The 19,313-nt window shown below is 37.6% G+C and overlaps 2 protein-coding genes across 7 annotated transcripts in view; one reads left to right on the plus strand and one right to left on the minus strand.

The window, feature by feature from the left end:
* poldip2 (polymerase (DNA-directed), delta interacting protein 2) overlaps positions 1–556 on the minus strand; it is a 41,770-nt gene extending 41,214 nt beyond the window's left edge. For all 4 annotated transcript variants that reach the window (XM_039757111.1, XM_039757107.1, XM_039757108.1 and 1 more), the window contains exon 1: positions 178–556. In XM_039757111.1, the coding sequence (XP_039613045.1) occupies positions 178–359 (182 nt within the window). In that variant the 5' untranslated portion in view covers positions 360–556. The remainder of the gene's footprint in view (positions 1–177) is intronic.
* Positions 557–722: 166 nt separating this feature from the next.
* On the plus strand, positions 723–11,783 carry tmem199 (transmembrane protein 199). Of its 3 annotated transcripts, none has more exons than XM_039757112.1 (7): positions 723–869; positions 3,726–3,924; positions 7,573–7,646; positions 8,432–8,521; positions 8,686–8,728; positions 9,231–9,343; positions 10,551–11,783. In XM_039757112.1, the coding sequence occupies exons 1-7, from the start codon at positions 738–740 to the stop codon at positions 10,644–10,646; spliced, it is 747 nt and encodes a 248-aa protein (XP_039613046.1). In that variant the 5' UTR covers positions 723–737; the 3' UTR covers positions 10,647–11,783. The 3 variants fall into 3 exon arrangements, with proteins under 3 accessions (XP_039613046.1, XP_039613047.1, XP_039613048.1); XM_039757113.1 differs by having other exon boundaries at positions 723–821; XM_039757114.1 differs by having other exon boundaries at positions 817–901.
* The last annotated feature ends 7,530 nt before the right edge of the window (positions 11,784–19,313 follow it).

The raw sequence follows: 19,313 nt of genomic DNA on the forward strand, positions 1-19,313 counted from the left end.
CAAAACAGCTAGAAATGTCGGGCAGGTAGTTATGTACAAGCGCTAACCATAACGCCGAAGAATTCGCGGGTTCAAGCTGTTGCAGTGCTGTGGCAAGTCCCGGGTGGTGGTCGTGGACTGAAAGCGCCTGTTCTGCGCCCCTCACACGCCACCCTGCCCTCCATGCGTTGTTCTTACCTGGACGACAGGCAACGCGTCGGCTGCTGCTGCTGAGCGGAGAGACCGCAGGTTGTGCATGGCGATAAGACGAGCCACCTCCGTTCGTACGGCCCGCTTTCCCAGCCGAGAATCCGCGGACTAGACTTGTGATAGCTGCGAATTGCTGACAGGAGACCGCGTCTGATCGCACAGGCAGCCATGTTGAATCCCTCAGCCAGGCTTTCTCCGACACTCCATGCGGGAAAGGGGCAAGTGGCGAACTTAGGTCAAGCAAGGGCAAAAGGACAGGACAGCGAAAGAATGCCCTGCAGCAACTCGTACTACAGATAAGAGTTGGGGAAAATACAACTCGGTGTTTTACTGTCTTATACAAATGAAGCTAGAACGTGCAGCGAAATAAAACCTGTGTAACCATGATGCTTTGCGCGCAACGATTCGCTAGTGCAAAATATTTTTTATTTTTATCTGAAACACTAAATTAGCATCACATTGTATCATCTATGTAAGAATAAACATGAATGAAAATAACAACGTACATGTGTATTCATTTTTTGCGGCTGATGTTACGTCACGAGGTCATGTTTTGGTTTTCTTCAATATGGCGGCCCGCAATAAGGCGACCTTGTAATTTGGGAAGTAATCTTCAGACTTCGCATTTTGAGGTGTGTTATTGCTGCGTTGACCGCAATATCTTTGTCGCCTTTCACGATGTAAGTTTACTTCTAGATTTACTACTGCTCAGGTAAGAGCATGACACTAAAGTATTTTAAGAAGTTCTGTATGATTTGGCTGCGAGGTTCGTCATTCATTTTTCTTCTTGTTTGATTTACATAGCAGAATTCACACATGGCGTTTTCTGGTGTTTATATAATGAATAGAAAATACAAGGTGGAAACGAAGAGGTCATACTTATGTAGCCGCGTGTAAAGTCATGTAACTTAATCCACTAAGCTAAAGGAGAAATCCTCGTTTTGGGGTAATTTTTACTCAAAAGAGAGTGCGCGCGCCTACACCCGGTTTATAATCTTTGTTTAGCGACAGTGGAAATCAAGAGTAAAAATGTTTGTGAATGTTACATAAAAGATTGAAAATGCATAAACCAACTTTTCTGATTGTTAAATAGCAAATGTACTTTATCTTAAAAGAAACTGAATTTGGTTTTTAAAAGATTTTTAGCATGTTATGAATTTTGTGCTAGCGAGAGTGATGTTTCTTGTTGTGGATCGAAAGCTCAACCGAAATTCCGTCAGACAATAAAATCGCTTAGAACTGAGTGATAGGTCTTTGCTTTGTACTAATGTGAAGACAGACATGTTCTTTTGATTGATCACAAAAATATCAGATTCATTCACCGGTTGCCAAAATTAAGTTGGATATTGCAATTAGTGCATGTAGTATTACTTAATGAGCAACCCTTCAAGTTTATTGTGATGTTTACAGTATATATGGTTGAATGAAATTCTTACTTGCATGCATTCTTTACGTTAGTTGCAGTAATACAATACTGTGGATGAATATTTCGAGTAAAAGTAATGTGAAATATGGCAATAAATAAAGAAAAGGGTCATGATAGGTGAGCGTAATTACATAGATATGTGATGGAATATGTTGTTGTTTACGTATGTATGTAATTTATTTTTCGTAGTATTCCTACAAACGTATTATGAAATACGGCTTAAATTTAAAACTGTCACTATCCATGTAAAGTTAAAAGGCGGGCTCTACGAGTGGTGTTTTTGATTGGTGAAGCGTCCGCAGTGTGGAGTACCGGTACGTGTTTTGCTGTACCTGCCAATTCTGTGGCTTATGCACATGCTCACAGTTGTGACTTTTTCCATAAATTATTTATCCACAATTACAAAAATACAAAAAATAAAAATCCAATATTATTTAAAATGACATGCATTTTGATGGCGGATACACAGACATTATGTATAAAATAACACTTTCAAAATCAAATAGTTTATTAACAATGATTTTAAGTAAATAATATATTTTAGCAGCTTTAAGGGACCTTGACATTATATTGACAGACATAAAGAGGGATTCAATATCACAGAAGAACAATCTGACGAGAGTTTTTGATTTTATGGCTCTGGCTTTGTGAATGTATTTCTCCAAGATAAATTAATGTTAAGGTGTTATCAAAATTGAAGTCACTTCTTTAAGTATCTAAAATAAAAATCATACTTTCAGAAATGTGTACAAGTTTATAAAAACATACAAACAATAGGGCAGCAACCTCTGTGCAAAATACTTTTGATTGGGCACAACTATAAAATAAATGATTAATGGTTTCATCTTCCTTTTTACAAAATGAACACAATTTACTTCTTACCATCTGTTATGAGGTTAATAAGAGTAAAGGGTTTTAAAATTAATTTTCTTGACTTTGTCGAGTGCAAGAAATTTATGTGAGACAATCTGGACAATTTGGTGTATAAAACAGCCCATTTAAAATTAAGCTCTTTGCAAGCTATGATCTAAGATTAAAGCTCTTCTGATGAAATATGTTATATTGTCCATAATATTGATACCATTGATTAAATTAGACTAGGTGCCATAACTCAAGTGGGCTTTAAACAGTACTCTGAATCTAGCAGGAATGGTCTTTAACCCTTTTAAATAATCTTTTAAAGAAACACTTGCCCCTGTCAAAACTATAAAATAGTCAAAATTGTAATGATTCCCCGCTGATTAAGAAGGTCAGAAACATAAAGAATGTGCTGGCCAGTCCTCATTTTTATAAATAAAGATTTCCTGCCTAACAGTATGTACCCATTGTTCCTAATTTTGCTAACATACAGCACAAGCAGATATTGTATGAATAAAAAAGTCCATTTTAAAAAATTTTAATGATCACAATTTTGAGTTTGTTTTTTTTTTGTGTGTCTAATTCCAAACAAAAATTAATATTAGGCAGTTGCTTGGAATGCAACATTATCAAAATTGTCTTGCAGTGTGCTGTTGTTAAATTAATACCCAAGGCAGCTAGCTCATGGTCTGTGTTACCAACATTCATGCAAGTTTTCTCTGAACATTCTGCTGTTCTCCCTCAATGTAAAGACATCATATTTGGTAAATGAGTGAATGTGGGTATCTATGTTAGTGTAACCTACCGTGAACTGGTGTCAATTTATTCCTGCCATTTGCCGGATGATTCAGGGATAAGCTGTTGATCTTTGTGATCCTATAAAGTGGCCCTGACAATAGTGTTTGGAAAAAATGGACAGAATGTTTGGTTAAAAAACTGTTGCTGAAGTTACTTGACTGAATGTTTTCTTTCCTTGTAGGATAATTAACTCAATGTTTTGATCATTTATAATGTATACTTCTATGATGAACTGTCACTCTGTTCACAGTTGCATCATTCAGTTGGTTTGGTGTTGCCAGGATAGCTTCAGGTCTCCATGATCTCGAGTTGGATTAAGTGGGTTTGAGAATGTTAAGTTACTGTATATCATTAATACTGTTTAGGTTCACATATATTTATAAACTAAAACAATATGATCTAGATAATTTAATTAACTGATTAGGTATTACAATTCTAACACTTTTTTTTACAGATTGAGACGTTAATAAAAATGGCTTCTGCCTTTGAGGTGGGTGAAAAATTCCTTGATGGTATTGCACATCTTATTAAACAAGAAGAATCATTCCCAGAGGAGCTCAAGTTGGAACTAGAGCCTTACCTGAGTAAAAGAAGAAGGGCAACAGTGTCTTTCCATACATTAAGGAAACTTCAACGATTTCTGGAAGAAAGAGGTGAATTAATAATGATTTTCTGTTTTCTTTTGGTATACTCACATTTGATGATGTACAGTAACAATACAACTTTTTCAATATTTTGAATAAAGTATAATATTCTAATTACAATAAAATAACCTTCTATTGATTGTATTGTACCTTGTATTTCTAGTGCCATCAGTTGCAAATTAATTGGCACAATAACCATGTTCTTCCATTCTGTAGAATTTTCCTCACATTTCTGTAAGGCTGTCTAGGACATTGTAGGGGTGTGTTAGCCAAAAAAAAATGCATGTACTATACCACTAATCTGAACTCCTGCTATTGTTTTCAATCAAATTGTCTGTCACAGTGACAGTGATATACAGTTTCAAGAAAAGGATCATGAACCCGTTTGAATTGCCTGGATTTGTACATTAAAAAATACTTATGCTTAAACTAATTTTGCACATCATTTAAACAGTCATTATTTAAGTTGGAAAAAGTACAGGGTGGGCCATTTATATGGATACACCTTAATAAAATGGGAATGGTTGGTGATATTAACTTCCTGTTTATGGCACATTAGTATATGTGAGGGGGGAAACTTTTCAAGATGGGTGATGACCATGGTGGCCATTTGGAAGTCGGCCATTTTGGATCCAACTTTTGTTTTTTCAATAGGAAGAGGGTCATGTGACACATCAAACTTATTGGGAATTTCACAAGAAAAACAATGGTGTGCTTGGTTTTAACGTAACTTTATTCTTTCATGAGTTATTTACAAGTTTCTCTTAGTTTACAGCCATTGACATGTTGCAGAGGTTAACATGTGAGGATGTCGCAGAGGTTAACATGTGAGGAGCGGATAGAAATTGTGTTGATGTCTGGTGAACGCAGTAATCGGGTCATTGCAGCAGATTTCAATGCAAGACACCCTACAAGACCACCAATCTCCCATGCTACAGTTAGCAAACTGCTTGCTAAGTTTCGTGAAACTGGTTCAGTGTTGGATTTGCCAAAATGTGGACGCATGAAAACTGTCACTAATGAAGAAACATCAGTGGCTGTCCTAGCTTCATTCAGCAAGAGCCCACAGCGTAACACTCGCCGCATGTCACTGGAGAGTGGCATTAGTCGAACATCCCTTCGGCAGATATTAGCTACTCACAAATGGCACCCTTACAAACTCCAGCTACTGCAGCATCTCAACGAGGATGACCCAGATTGGCGCACTGAATTTGCAGAATGGGCAAAACAAAAACTGGAACAGGACCCTCAGTTTATGCAGAAGATTTTGTTCAGTGATGAGGAAAACTTTTATGTGAATGGTGAAGTTAACAAACAAAACCACCGCTATTGGTCTGACACTAACCCACATTGGATAGATCCCTCCAAGACCGTTGGAACAAAAAAATTGATGGTATGGTGTGGTATATGGGGTACAAAGATAGTGGGGCCATTCTTCATTAATGGAAACCTCAAGGCCACTGGATATGCGAAATTGCTACATGATGATGTGTTTCCCTCTTTATGCACTAAAGCTGGCACGTTCTCGGAGTTTTTCCAGCAAGGTGGTGCACCACCACATTATGGGTGTCAGGTCCGAGCATTCCTAAATGAACAGTTTCCTGGAAAGTGGATTGGTCGTTGTGGGCCAGTTGAATGGCCCCCAAGGTCTCCCGATCTGACCCCCTTAGACTTTTATCTTTGGGGTCATCTGAAGGCAATTGTCTATGCTGTGAAGATACGAGATGTGCAGCACCTGAAACTACGGATACTGGAAGCCTGTGCTAGCATTTCTCCTGCGGTGTTGCTATCAGTGTGTGAAGAGTGGGAGAAGAGGGTTGCATTGACAATCCAACACAATGGGCAGCACATTGAACACATTTTATAAGTGGTCAGAAACTTGTAAATCACTCATGAAAGAATAAAGTTACGTTAAAACCAAGCACACCATTGTTTTTCTTGTGAAATTCCCAATAAGTTTGATGTGTCACATGACCCTCTTCCTATTGAAAAAACAAAAGTTGGATCCAAAATGGCCGACTTCCAAATGGCCACCATGGTCATCACCCATCTTGAAAAGTTTCCCCCCTCACATATACTGATGTGCCACAAACAGGAAGTTAATATCACCAACCATTCCCATTTTATTAAGGTGTATCCATATAAATGATAAATGGCCCACCCTGTATATTAACATCCAGTCTAATGATTTTTCCAAAAGCCAGTGTCAGATGTTCCATTCAGTGAGATAAGATTTGAGGTGTGAATTGAATGAGCATTGCTCAGTAAAAAAAGGAACACAAAGTTTGATCTGCTTCTCCCAAGAAACACCTGCTAATGTGAACCATGCTCTCCTCAAAAGAAATATCATAGAACTTTAGATCAAGACTTGTAGTGATACGTAAAAAGCATTTCTAAAATCCACAGTTAGACAGAGTGTCTATAAATGAAGTAAACAGAGTATTGATGTCAACGTCTAAACAAAGTAGCAACCTGTGAGTATCATAGCAGGGGCACAGAGTACAGTGCTGAAGAAGGAGATCAAGAACCAAATCTTTTGCCAAAGTCTTTCCTGATATGTCTACTAAAAAAAAACACAGAACAAGGCCAACTGAAGACATCATTAAGGAAATAACTTTTCACCTAAAGAAACATTGTCACACATCTCCCGCTTTCAAAAGGCCAACTGTAAGTTCCACAGTGCCTGGGGCACTGTTCTGTTTAAAGATGAAAAAGTTTAACCCATTCCCAGAAATGCAAAATGCTTTGTTTGGAGGAACAAAAAATCATTGATCACCAACACCAAAACCTTCACCCATCAAAGAAGAATCATAGAAGGAGTATCTGTCTCAAGACCGGGACACCTTTCTGTCACCATGGGAATGATTAATTGAAGATTGTATCAAGAAATATTGCAGTAGAATGTAAACAGACCAGTCCATCACTTGAAGCGTAATAGAATGTGGTTGATGCAACAAGACAATGATCTTAAATACCAGTGTATATCAACAACTGAATGGGTTAAACGGAACAGCCTCAGCCCAACTGAGATACTGAAGAGAACTGTTTACTACGAGGATTCCAAAAATATTAACAAACAGTTTTGGAAAGAGGAAAATTCCCATAACCATTGTGGAAGTCAGATCAGCAGATACAGGAAAAGTCTGTTGGAGATTATTGCTGCTGATGGAGGTTCTACCAGTTTCTAAATACAGCTTTTCATATACTTTTTCCAGTCTGGACTATGAATCTTTAAACAATGGTTTCAGTATTAATAGCTAAGAATTCAATAGTTTGTGTGTTAATAGTATAAGTAGATTATTTTGTGTTTGAAAACTTTTGTTTAGATGAAGATCTTGATCATAAATATATGGTCTGAAAGGCAGAAATCCGGGTAATTCAAATGGGTTCATAATCTTTCTTGCAACTGTACAGTTCTATCACAGATTTTACTATCTGCTTCTAAAAACCAGGGCAAAAAGTTAAGCAAGATTAAAATGATAAAGTGAAACTTTGCATTCAAGAAGAGCATTAGGTGGAGAATCCAAAGAGTAAGTAGTTGATTTAGGATGAGAAAATCTTATCACCGTATTATTGCATAAAATAGTATGTTCACAACATCCTTGGCATACATGAGTATGAATGTTACCAGTGATCTTGTGTTACTTTGCTTTGCAGGTTTTCCCATCCATCTGCATGAGTTGCTTGATGACAGTGAAATTTACCTTCCAGAAGTTCGAAAACCTTCAAGAGTATGTGTGGAATATTTAAAAGTGTTCAAAATACTAATGCTGCATAGAACTGTTTGTAAGAGCCTGCATCTCTCCTACAACTTCAAAACTTTTAATTGTAGTCAATGGTGGTGGGATCTGAGGTCAGTCTATTTTAAATCACACTTCCCTGTGCACACACATTGTGCCAAATTTGAGTCCCTAATTAACCTAAGAAAAATATATTTGAGTTTGGGGGTATTAAGATGGAGCACTTGGAGAGAGAAAGAACAATAGTACACATAGGCAGTGTCCAAGATGCTGGGGGCAGCTAGGCAACAATATCAATCACGTTTTTTTTCTTTTTCTTCTTTTTCTGGTTATTTACTAAATAATACAACTTATTATTGACATTATTGATATCAATCACAGCTCACAATTGAAGCTCATTATAGCTTTTTAGTGATTTACATACCCATTTATAAATCACTAAATATGTTGCTTTAATTAAAGAACTCAGAACTTTGTTTTGCTGCATCTTGGCTTAAAGACGAGTAAATAAGAATATCAGTTTTACAATTAAAATAATCAATAGACCCAGTGATGTTAGTCAGCCTTAGTGGAGGTTAAACCCATTATGTTCTAGTTGGTTTTATATTTAGAATTTTTTGTAATAATGAAAATATCCTTTTTTTTTCATGTCACATGTCTGTTCCAAGTTCATTGTTCTGTCCATTTCCTTGCATTTGTGCTGCACTCTTTTCTGTTTACTATTATTTCTGATTCTGTTCTTTTATTTAATTACTTTTTTGTTGTTGTTGTTTCAGAACCCGGAACTTGTAGCCCGGTTGGAGAAAATCAAAGCTAAGTTAGCCAATGAGGAATACAAACGAATCACAAAAAATGTCAACTGTCAGGTATGGTCTTGGCATTCCTTGTAAGTGTCCAATAACACTGACAAATGCTTAGTGTTCTTGATAACTTGCATATGACTCTATTTTTATTTAAAGTAATTAAAGTGAATCATATTGTTTCAGAATCTTACTATGATGTAACTTTGTGTTTTATTTTTTTCCCCAAGGAATTAAATCAGTATGGAACCCTGTCTGATTTAGGAAAACAAGGTAATTACAATTTATGTCATTTTTAAAGCCTTTTTTTTTTAATTGACATATTATTCAGCCAGAAGGTTTTGCTTTAGGAGCATGGATTGACAGGTGAGTATGTAAATGAATTTGTTTTATTTGCTCTCTGCAGTTAACAGCTAAATTCCCCAAAAAAGACTTCCCCTTACAGTAGAAAGGATAATGTTTTATGAATTTGGAGTATTATGAGGTCAATATTATATTTGTATGCTTTTTTTTTTATTTTCCTCCTTACATATTTTTTAAATATCTTTCATTCTGTAACGTAAAATTAATAGATATTGAACTGGCTAATAAATATAGAAATATAACTCAAAGAAATGTTTGTTTTTCAATAAAATCACATAATCGCAATACATATTGCAAAAATGATTCACTTGAATTTTTCAAGGCATCATTTCAGACAGAGCATTGTTATATAAAAAGCCCAGACATTTTGACATGTGGTAATTTGTTTTTATTCATTTGGTTTTTTTTGCAGTGAAATCAGTTAAAGCGATGGTGATCACCATCTTTAACTTCCTTGTCACAGTTGTAGCAGCGTTTGCCTGCACATATTTGGGCAGTCAGTACATCTTCACAGAAACTACGGCAGTAAGAAAACTCTATATATTTTAAATTTAATTAATATCTAGATCTCTCTCATCCTTCAACACAGCTTCTGACTGTTGAGTAGAACCAGACAATTTTTATTTAAATGTAAAATATAAATATAGCAATCAATGTGCTATTTTTATATTGGTTATTATTTTTTGGGTGGAAAAATATAAAAATGTTGTTGGTGAAATTTATATAAATTTTTAAATAAACTGCTTGATATCAGGTGACTCAGTAGCTTACCTTAAAGTGTAAATCTTATACAGTATGAGGTATTCAGACAAATTGGCTGTTAGCTTTAAATAGAAATGGCATGTTCTGTGTGATCTCCTGCTCTTTGGAAGATTTCTGAAGTTCTTACTGTACATTCAAAGAAACTGAATAAATGTTCATTTGCATACACAAAACAGTACTAAGGTATCCACCTTAATAAAAGGACAATTGTTTGAATGTGTGTCTGTGTATCTACAGTATATATGTGTCACTGCTAATATTTGTTGATTCACCATCTGTTGGAATGAAAAATGCAATGCATTTTATTACTACATGCATTACAAAATGCATTCCAGTAGATTGTGCACTGCAAGCATTTACTGACATAGGGGACTATTACGAGAATTTTGTTCAGCCACAGGGTTTGACAAAAAAAAATAAGGAATAGTTCAAAGATATACCAGATAACAACAAAAAAAAAAAAATAGTCTGCTTTGAAGAGATTTGTGCTTCAGTGAGTCAATAATCAAATGTATACTGCCAGAGCAACAGTGCAGTGACTTAAAATGAAGAAAACAGATTTACTCAATTGATCCATTTGGAGTCCTAAACTTAATTCTATTAAATTCTGTAGCAGGATTTCAGAAATACAGTCAGTCACCATTATCCAGCCTACCTGACACAGTTAAAGCAGTTTTGCAAATGGAAATGGGCAAATAACTGCCTCATCACAAGGTGCAAAATTAATTAGAACTTATCCAAACAATTACTGTTTTTTAAAGCTGAAAGAGGTGATCAACAATGCAGCATTTGTGGTGAAAAATATATTTTAAAAATCAAGGCATTTTAGGTTTTTTTTTATTATTTTATAATTGCTTTTGTTAAGATACAAAAATTGTAACAAAAAATATATTTTTGAATTGCAGATATTGGCTGTTGTTTCTCAAGTAAAAGACAAAGAAAAAGTGATTTTGCTTTAATTTTATTGCAGAGGGTGCTTTGTGCTGTCATTGCTGCATCAGTGGTGGGCTTGGCTGAATTGTATGTGCTTGTACGAACAATGGAAGGAGAAATGGGTGAGCTATAGCCGGGAAGTCTTTCAGGACCTCATTGCATTGCGACATCTCTTGTCATTACAAGTTCTGCTTTATTAGGAGTAATACAGCAAAATCTTGCTTGGAAAAGGGACATGTTCATTTAAAAAAATCTTGCTGTATTTGTTTTTTTCAATTTGTGGTAATATGGGTAATTTTAAAACAATTTTCAAATTCTTTTGTTGAGTTCATTTTTTTTTTTTTTTGTTTAGGCAGTGAAATACCAAGTGTGGCTATTACATATTGTAATAAAGCAACAATTAAATGTATTTATAATAATATTTATTTTGTTTACAGTGCTTAACTTTAATATTATAGTTCCTGAGGTTTTTTTAAAAAGATTTCATTCAAAAGATTGAGAATTACGTTTGTCCTGATACAGGGCTGCTGATCACTCATTTCTGTTAACTCTGTGCAGGTCATTTAATTTCCAATACTCCGAGATGCTACAAAATTATGATTGGCAACCATTAGTCTGCTTAAAGCTGTATTTACCAGGACTGAAAACTACTACTAATCTTTTGTAAATTGTGTTATTGTTGTCATTCTCAATTTAATGGTATTTTATGTATCATTAGATTACTGCAGAAGCCAGATGTGACTTTAATTTGCTTACCATGCTACAATATTCACAAGTGAGGGGATTATATTTTGGTTACTTTTGAGAGTCTTTTACAATTTACTCAATGTTCAATCAAGGGCTTATCCTCACTTAAGAACATCTGCCCAGTGTCATGGATTTAAATTATTTATTTTTGTTTCAAATCTTTGAATGTTTTTCCCAAGACATTGCTTTCCTCTTAAGGTGGTATTTTAGTGACCTTGACACATTTTGTCAACTAGAAATATACCAATATACATATTAGTATTATTACCTTGTTTACCCAAATAACTTTAATTGTGTCTGAATGTGTTGCTATTGGGACTGTAAATTCATAAATTGTACTATGTATGATTTAGTTTTTCCCAATTTAATTACGAGTATTTCCAGATTTGTACAGTTGTGAAATCCCCTTATGTTACTAACTGAAAGAAAAATGCCTATCTTTACATGTGCATATACAGTATACTGTATATTCTTTTTTTGTTTTGTTATCTCTAAAATCAATAAAACCACCTACTGAAAACCACTTTTCCAATGTCTGTTCTTACTGTTTAGTCAAATTGCTTTTTGATGACTAGACCATATCTATAATCTATTTTCAGATCCACTATTTTTAAAAGTTCAAGTAATCTATTTTTGACATTACCTTAAAAAAACCTTCCCACTCACTTATACCAAAATGTAATTCTTTCTTTTTAAAAATACACACACTGTTCTTTGTCCTTTAAACATTCATGTAAAAATAAATTACCGGTAAGCCAGTATCTTAAAACTGTTATAAATACAAACACCTTGGACTTTTAACTGAGTTTTGTGTAATAAATATCACAGATAAAATTTATTCATATTCATATATGTATTTGTCGCCTGCTTTACATAATAATATAATATTGTTCTATATTTATTTAAACAAAAAAAAAAAAACAACAAAAAATACTAATCTTTACAGACTATTTTACGCAAGATTTTCTCTAATTATCCTTGTCCTATTAGGACAGGGTTGCCAGACGTCCCTATTTAAGCAGGACTGTCTTGAGTTCAACAGACAAATCCTGAGTCCCGCATTCCCGCTGAAAATCCCGAGTGAACAAAAATTGTATGTAGAAAAAAAAAAATCTTGATTAAATTTTTATATTGAATATCTAGTTAATGAATCTCCCTAAATTTTGTAGACCGCCTGGTATACCACCTTTTATAAATAAAATGTGTTACTGTCAACTGAATCTGAGTGTTTGAATCATGTGTGTTCGTGTACGTCGTGTGCTCGTTTCATCATATGTTTGCGGCGAATGATCGTTCAAAGTGTACTGTTGTGACTGTTCTGTGACTATTTTATATATATTCTGTTCTATATATGTACTTATATAGATTGTACATGCTTATATATCTACAATTTAATTAAAATGATCTATTTATTGACTTCCCTTAGTTCTTTAACATCTTTTTTTTTTTGATTGCTCAAAATGGTGGCTGTCCCGATTTCTGATTCTGGAAATCTGGCAGCCCTGTGTTGGGAGCACCTCACATCTACTCTGTAACCTTGCATGTTTACAGGTTTATTTGTATCTATCTTTCTTCCACTTGTCCCTCCTCTGTTGAATTCACTTCTACTAAGCTCCTTTTCATGTTACTTGTCAAACAGTTGTGGTGCATTTGGTTCATTCCCCGTTTCATGTTCGCCTTTTCCTTTGTGTCATTTCTTGTTTGCTATCTTAATTTCAATTCCCCTTTCATTCATTTTTATTCTTTGAGTTTCTTTTTTCTCCTCCTAGTCTTTAAACACCTTTTCCATTTTTGTTCTTACTTCATTTACTTTTTTATCAACTTTTTTTATCCATTTTTTCATTTTTTCTCATTCTTTTCGTTTTCATTACTGCTCCAGTTTTCATTTTGCTGCTCTAAATGCCTTTGTTTTCCCTGTTTGAGTGTTTTGTCACCTTCATCATGGTGTGTGTGTGTGTAGGTGTTTTTAAACTAGCATTAGGTTTGAGATGAAAGAAGGCCTGCCCCTGCAGTATACACCATGCCTCTATTATTGGATTACGTACTGTAGTGGCTGGATTAAAAATATTTAAAAATAAATGTTCATGAAATCCTTCTATTCTTCTGCTTTCTATGCTTTATACAGTATTTTTCAATAAAATTGTGTGTTTTCCATTAATTCATGTATAAATGCTCATTGCTTTTTCTGAAACAAGTGCATAAATTATAAAATAAAGCGTTAAAACACCTAAAAGAAAATTGAATACTGAAGCACGTGTGTCCTGCTAAGATTTACTGTACGTGGTGCTGTAACCACCTGAATATGTTTTTTTTGTTTCCCTAATTTATTTCTCTTTCTGTTCAATGTAGCTAATATATTTTAATAATCTATACAATTTGCGTGTGTTAGTGTGTGTGAGAGAGAGAGAGAGAGAGAGCTTCACTGGCATCCATTCCAGGTTGGATTATACCGAGTGTTCTCAAGCTTGGGCATTAGCTCCCTGTGGCTTTAAACAGCATAAGCCATTTACAAAATGGAGGGATTTATTTATCTATTGATAAAGCAGTGCAATTTTAAATAATCATGTAGCAATAATGGCAGTTGAAGAAAAGTTTGTTAAAGGCTGTAGTGAATAATAATTGTTTTGCTTTTTGAAGAATTTTCTTTGACATGCTATTTAATGTAAAAAAAGAATATAAAATAACAATTACTTTTACATTGCAGCTAATAATTTCAGAAATTATCAGCATTTAGTTTCCATAGACTGTTCAGCCACAACATGTCTGACCTGTTGAGACAAGGCCTCTGAAGGTGTCCGGTACTGGCATCAAGATGTTAGCCGCAGATCCTTTAGGTCCTGTAAGTTGCAAGGTGAAGGCTCCGTGGATCAGACTAGTTTTTCCAGATACCCCACAGATACTCAATCCAATTGAGATCTGGGAAATTTGAAGGCCAAGTCAACACCTTGAACTTTTTTGTCATGTTCCATAAACTATTCTTGAACAATTTTTGCAGTATAGCAAAGTGCCTTATCCTACTGAAAGAGGCCACTGCCACCCGGGAATCCTGTTGCCATGATGGGGTGTACATGGTCAGCAACAATCTTTAGGTAGGTGGTACAAGTCAAAATGTGACCTCTACAGTATATGAATGTCAGGACCCAAAGTTTCCCAGGAGAACATTGCGCAGAGCATCACGCTACCTAAACTGACTTCCCATGCTGCATCCTGCAGCCAACTCTTCCCCATGTAAACGATGTCATGCACCCAGCCATCCACATGACCTTAAAGAAAACATGATTCATCTGGCCAGGCTATCTTCTTCCATTGCTCCATGGTCCGATTTTGATGTCCAAGTGCCCACTGTAGGCACTTTCAGCCGTGGAGAGGGGGTCAGCACGGGAGCTCCAACTAGACTGTGGCTATGCAGCTCCATATAGAGCAAGATACAATACACTGAGTATCTGGACAACATGGTTTTTCAGCAATTTGTGCTACAGAAGCTCTTCTGTGGGATTGGACCACACAGGCCATCCTTCGCTCCCTACATGCATCAGTGAGCCTTGGGCCCCCTTTACCCTCCTGCCGGTTCACTGGTTGTCCTTCCTTGGGCCACTTTTGGTAGGTATTAACCACTGTATACCATGAACACCTCGCAGGACCTGCTATTTTGGAGGTGCTCTCACCCATGTCGTCTGGCCATCACAGTTTGCCCCTAGTCAGAGTCGCTCAGATCCTGATGCTTGCTCAGTTTTCCTGCTTCCAGCACATCACCTTCAAGATCTGACTGCTCACTCGCTGCCTAATCCCCCACGCCTTGACAGGTGCCATGTTAATGACGATAGTCAGTCTCATTCACTTCACCTGCCAGTGGTGTTAATGCTGTGGCTGACTGGGGGATACTGTATTTTCAACACATAAAATACCTTAAGTTAAAAAATAGTTGACAATCTCAAAAAGTGCATTTGCTGTTGAAGAGATTTATAAATGTATCAATAAAAACAAAACAACGCAGTAATGATATCTGAACATTTTCAAATAGTTGTGTGCCGTTACTGTTGTGTGATTTCTAAGGTGTACATTTTAACCATTTTCACAGTGTAACGAGCTCTTACATATACAAGTTAATATTTTTTTGTTGCAAGATTCTAATAAAACATGAGAAAAGCACAATATGTCACAGATTAATACAATTCAGTCTGCATGCCATTATGTGCTTTGAATGATGCCAGTGGTGACACTCTGCACCACTCTGCATACTGGCTGTAGTTGTTTCCTTACGCTGTTATTGTCCATTAAAACACAAAGGTACTTAAAGACAGTGCTGAATATTCACAGTCTGTTCGCATTGATCAGAGTGCCGCCTCCTCTCCAGCTGAGTTCACTTCGAGCATCACTTGTCTGGAAAGTCCACACAAATAGGAGGTGAATATTCAAAGTCTGCACATTCCCAGACCCACAGACTGTGAGGCAACAGCTTTAACCATTTTGCTAACCACTATTCTTGCGTCTTATTCAATTCCAGGTCACCTGGGGGGGGAAGAGTCTGTCCCAGAAGCATTGGCTAACAAGGCGGTAAATGGCCCAGTCTAGCACAGGGTCTCCCAAACACATACATTCCCAATGCCCATCTGGCCTAAGATGTGGATGTGGGAGGAAAAGCGCCAGCTTGGACGTGTCAGTTAACATAACTTGAATGTCTTTGAGGATGTGGGAGGAAAAATGGCAGATGACAGCAGAATAGAGGATGTGGGATCTGTAAAGCAAATGTTGGCCTTATTTAAGATCGACGAACTGGCTGTGCTGGTGAAAAATGTCAGAACCTACAGAGAATGCAGTTTGCTGTGTTTTAGTGAAACGTGGCTAACAACTACCATCCCAGATGCTAACGTGGAGCTACCAGGGTTTAGCACAGTTAGAGCGGACAGAGACGCAAGTACCTGCGGAAAGAAGAAAGGAGGAGGACTCGCTCTCTATGTCAATACAAAGTGGTGCAACTCAGGACATGTAAACGTTAAAATCTCCAGTTGCTGCAGGGACATTGAACTGTTGGCCGTAAGTCTGCGCCCCTATTACTTGCCCAGAGAGTTTGGACACGTGATTGTTGTTATTGTTTACATCCCCCCTCAAGCGAACGCGGAGATGGAGTGTGACATCATCCATTCCACAGTTGCTAAGTTACAAACGCAGCACCCTGAGACACTTGTGCTAATCGCTGGAGACTTTAACCATGTGACACTGGACAAAACATTACCTGCCTTCTCCAGTATGTGGATTGTAACACTTGGGGAAACAGGACTATTGACCTACTGTATGCAAACGTTAAAGACGCATACAGCGCCACCCCGCTGCCTGCGCTTGGGAAAGCAGATCATAACCTGGTTCTGCTTCAGCCTCAATACAAACCAAGAGTGAGGGCGCTACCTACAACTACACACTCATTCAGGAAGTGGTCCCCTGAGGCAGAGCAGGCTCTGAGAGACTGCTTTGGAACTACAGACTGGGATATATTGCTTGGGTCACATAGTGAGAACATTGAAGAGGCTGTTGAATGCACAACTGATTACATCAACTTCTGTATGGACATTGTAGTTCCAGTAAGAACAGTATGCTGCTATGCTAACAACAAGCCATGGATTACAAGTGACATCAAGGGCCTTTTGAACCAGAAGAAAAGGGCTTTTAAAGGTGGTGATCAGCATGAGCTCAAGCGTGCAGAAGGAACTCGAGTCCAGCTCAGGGCGAAAGAGCAGTACAGGAGAAAGCTGGAGCAGAAGTTGCAGAACAACAGCATGAAGGAAGTGTGGGATGGGATGAAGATTATCACTGGCTGCAGCTCGAAGGGGTGCCGCCATCGAGACAGACGTGGAGAGAGCAAACCAAATGAACAACTTCTTTAATAGGTTTGATCACTAACCCACTCTCACCTCGAGTACTGCATCCTCCAACCATCCTTCTGCTGATACCAGCATAGGTGAGACATCCCCACCCACAATTACAGCAGCCCATGTGAGCAGAGAGCTGAAAAGACTTTGTGCCAGCAAAGCAGCGGTCCAGATGGTGTATCGCCACGACTGCTGAAGGCCTGTGCGTTGGAACTGGGGAGTCCTCTACAGCGCATCTTCAACCTGAGCCTGGAACAGGGAGAGTCCCAAGGCTTTGGAAAACATCTTGTATCACCCTGTCCCAAAGGTATCACGTCCTAGTGAGCTGAATGACTTCCGCCTGTTGCTCTGACGTCACATCTGATGAAGACCATGGAGCGGCTGCTGCTTCACCACCTGAGGCCACAGGTCCGCCACGCCCTCGACCCTCTGCAGTTCACATACCAGGAGAAGGTGGGAGCGGAGGATGCCATCATCTATATGCTACACGATCCCTCTCCCACCTGGACAGAGGCAGTGGTGCTGTAAGAATTATGTTTTGGACTTCTCTAGCGCCTTCAACACCATCCAACCTCTGCTCCTTAGAGACAAGCTGACTGAGATGGGAGTAGACTCACACCTGGTGGCATGGATTGTGGACTATCTTACAGACAGACCTCAATATGTGCGTCTTGGGAACTGCAGGTCTGACATTGTGTTCAGCAATACAGGGCGCCGAGGGACTGTACTTTCTCCGGTCCTGTTCAATCTATATACATCAGACTTCCAATATGACTCGAGTCCTGCCACGTGCAAAAGTTCGCTGATGACACTGCTATTGTGGGCTGCATCAGGAGTGGGCAGGAGGAGGAGTACAGAAAGTTAATCAAAGACTTTGTTAAATGGTGCGACTCAAACCACTTACACCTTAACACCAGCAAGACCAAGGAGCTGGTGGTGGATTTTAGGAGGCCCAGGCCCCTCATGGACCCTGTGATCATCAGAGGTGACTGTGTGCAGAGGGTGCAGACCTATAAATATCTGGGAGTGCAGCTGGATGACAAATTGGACTGGACTGCCAATACTGATGCTCTATGTAAGAAAGGTCAGAGCAGACTATACTTTCTGAGAAGGTTGGCATCCTTCAACATCTGCAGTAAGATGGTGCAGATGTTCTACCAGATGGTTGTGGCGAGTGCCCTCTTCTACGGTGGTGTGCTGGGGTGGCAGCATAAAGATGAAAGACGCCTCACGCCTGGACAAACTTGTTAAGAAGGCAGGCTCTATTGTAGGATTAAAGTTGGACAGTTTAACATCTGTGGCAGAGCGACGGGCACTAAGCAAACTCCTGTCAATCATGAAGAATCCACTGCATCCACTGAACAGTGTCATTTCCAGACAGAGGAGTAGCTTCAGTGACAGACTTTTGTCACCGTCCTGCTCCACTGACAGACTGAGGAGATCGTTCCTCCCCCACACTATGCGACTCTTCAATTCCACCCGGGGGAGTAAATGCTAACATTATTCAAAGTTATTGTCTGCTTTTTTATTTTATTTTTTCATTTTATTACTATTTAATTTAATATTGTTTCTTTGTATCAGTATACTGCTGCTGGATTATGTGAATTTCCCCTTGGGATTAATAAAGTATCTATCTATCTATCTATCTATCTATCTATCTATCTATCTATCTATCTTTAATATAAATATCAAGTGATCCACAAAATATTATTCGATAAATGAAAGTATATTTTCTCCTGATTTTCTTGATTTCTCAGAACTCTTGTCATTTATTTGTACAGAATTTGACCACTTTATTATCACGTGATTTTTAATATCCATATTGATAATCTAAATGACACTTTCACTAAAGAATTATTTTAACTGTTTGACACTTTTGATTTGGTACATCATGCGAATGGTCCTACTCGTGTAGGAAGGCACATGTTGGATTTGGTCATTCGTAATGGTCTTTGTATTCCTACTGTTAATATTAAGGATTGGCCCTGTCAGACCACTTCTGTACTTTCTTTGAGATAGCATTTTGTCCTGATATTCAAATCAGATCTGCTTGTGTTAAACAAAGATACATAATGGACAAAACTGCTGCTCTATTCACATACAGCCTTACATAAGACTGATAATCTAAGCACTGGGTCAGAAGACGTCATGCTTGCTCATTTTAGCGTAAAACTTGTAAGGGTTATTGA

The sequence above is a fragment of the Polypterus senegalus genome, chromosome 6 (assembly GCF_016835505.1).
Source record: "Polypterus senegalus isolate Bchr_013 chromosome 6, ASM1683550v1, whole genome shotgun sequence".
Lineage (NCBI taxonomy): Eukaryota > Metazoa > Chordata > Cladistia > Polypteriformes > Polypteridae > Polypterus > Polypterus senegalus.

Bases quoted from the DNA above. Each gene is read 5' to 3' on its own strand.
- tmem199 (XM_039757112.1), top strand. From the start codon at position 738: ATGTTTTGGTTTTCTTCAATATGGCGGCCCGCAATAAGGCGACCTTGT. The intron at 870-3,725 runs GTAAGTTTACTT...TTTTTTTTACAG, and splicing joins TCTTTGTCGCCTTTCACGAT to ATTGAGACGTTAATAAAAAT. The intron at 9,344-10,550 runs GTAAGAAAACTC...ATTTTATTGCAG, and splicing joins TCTTCACAGAAACTACGGCA to AGGGTGCTTTGTGCTGTCAT.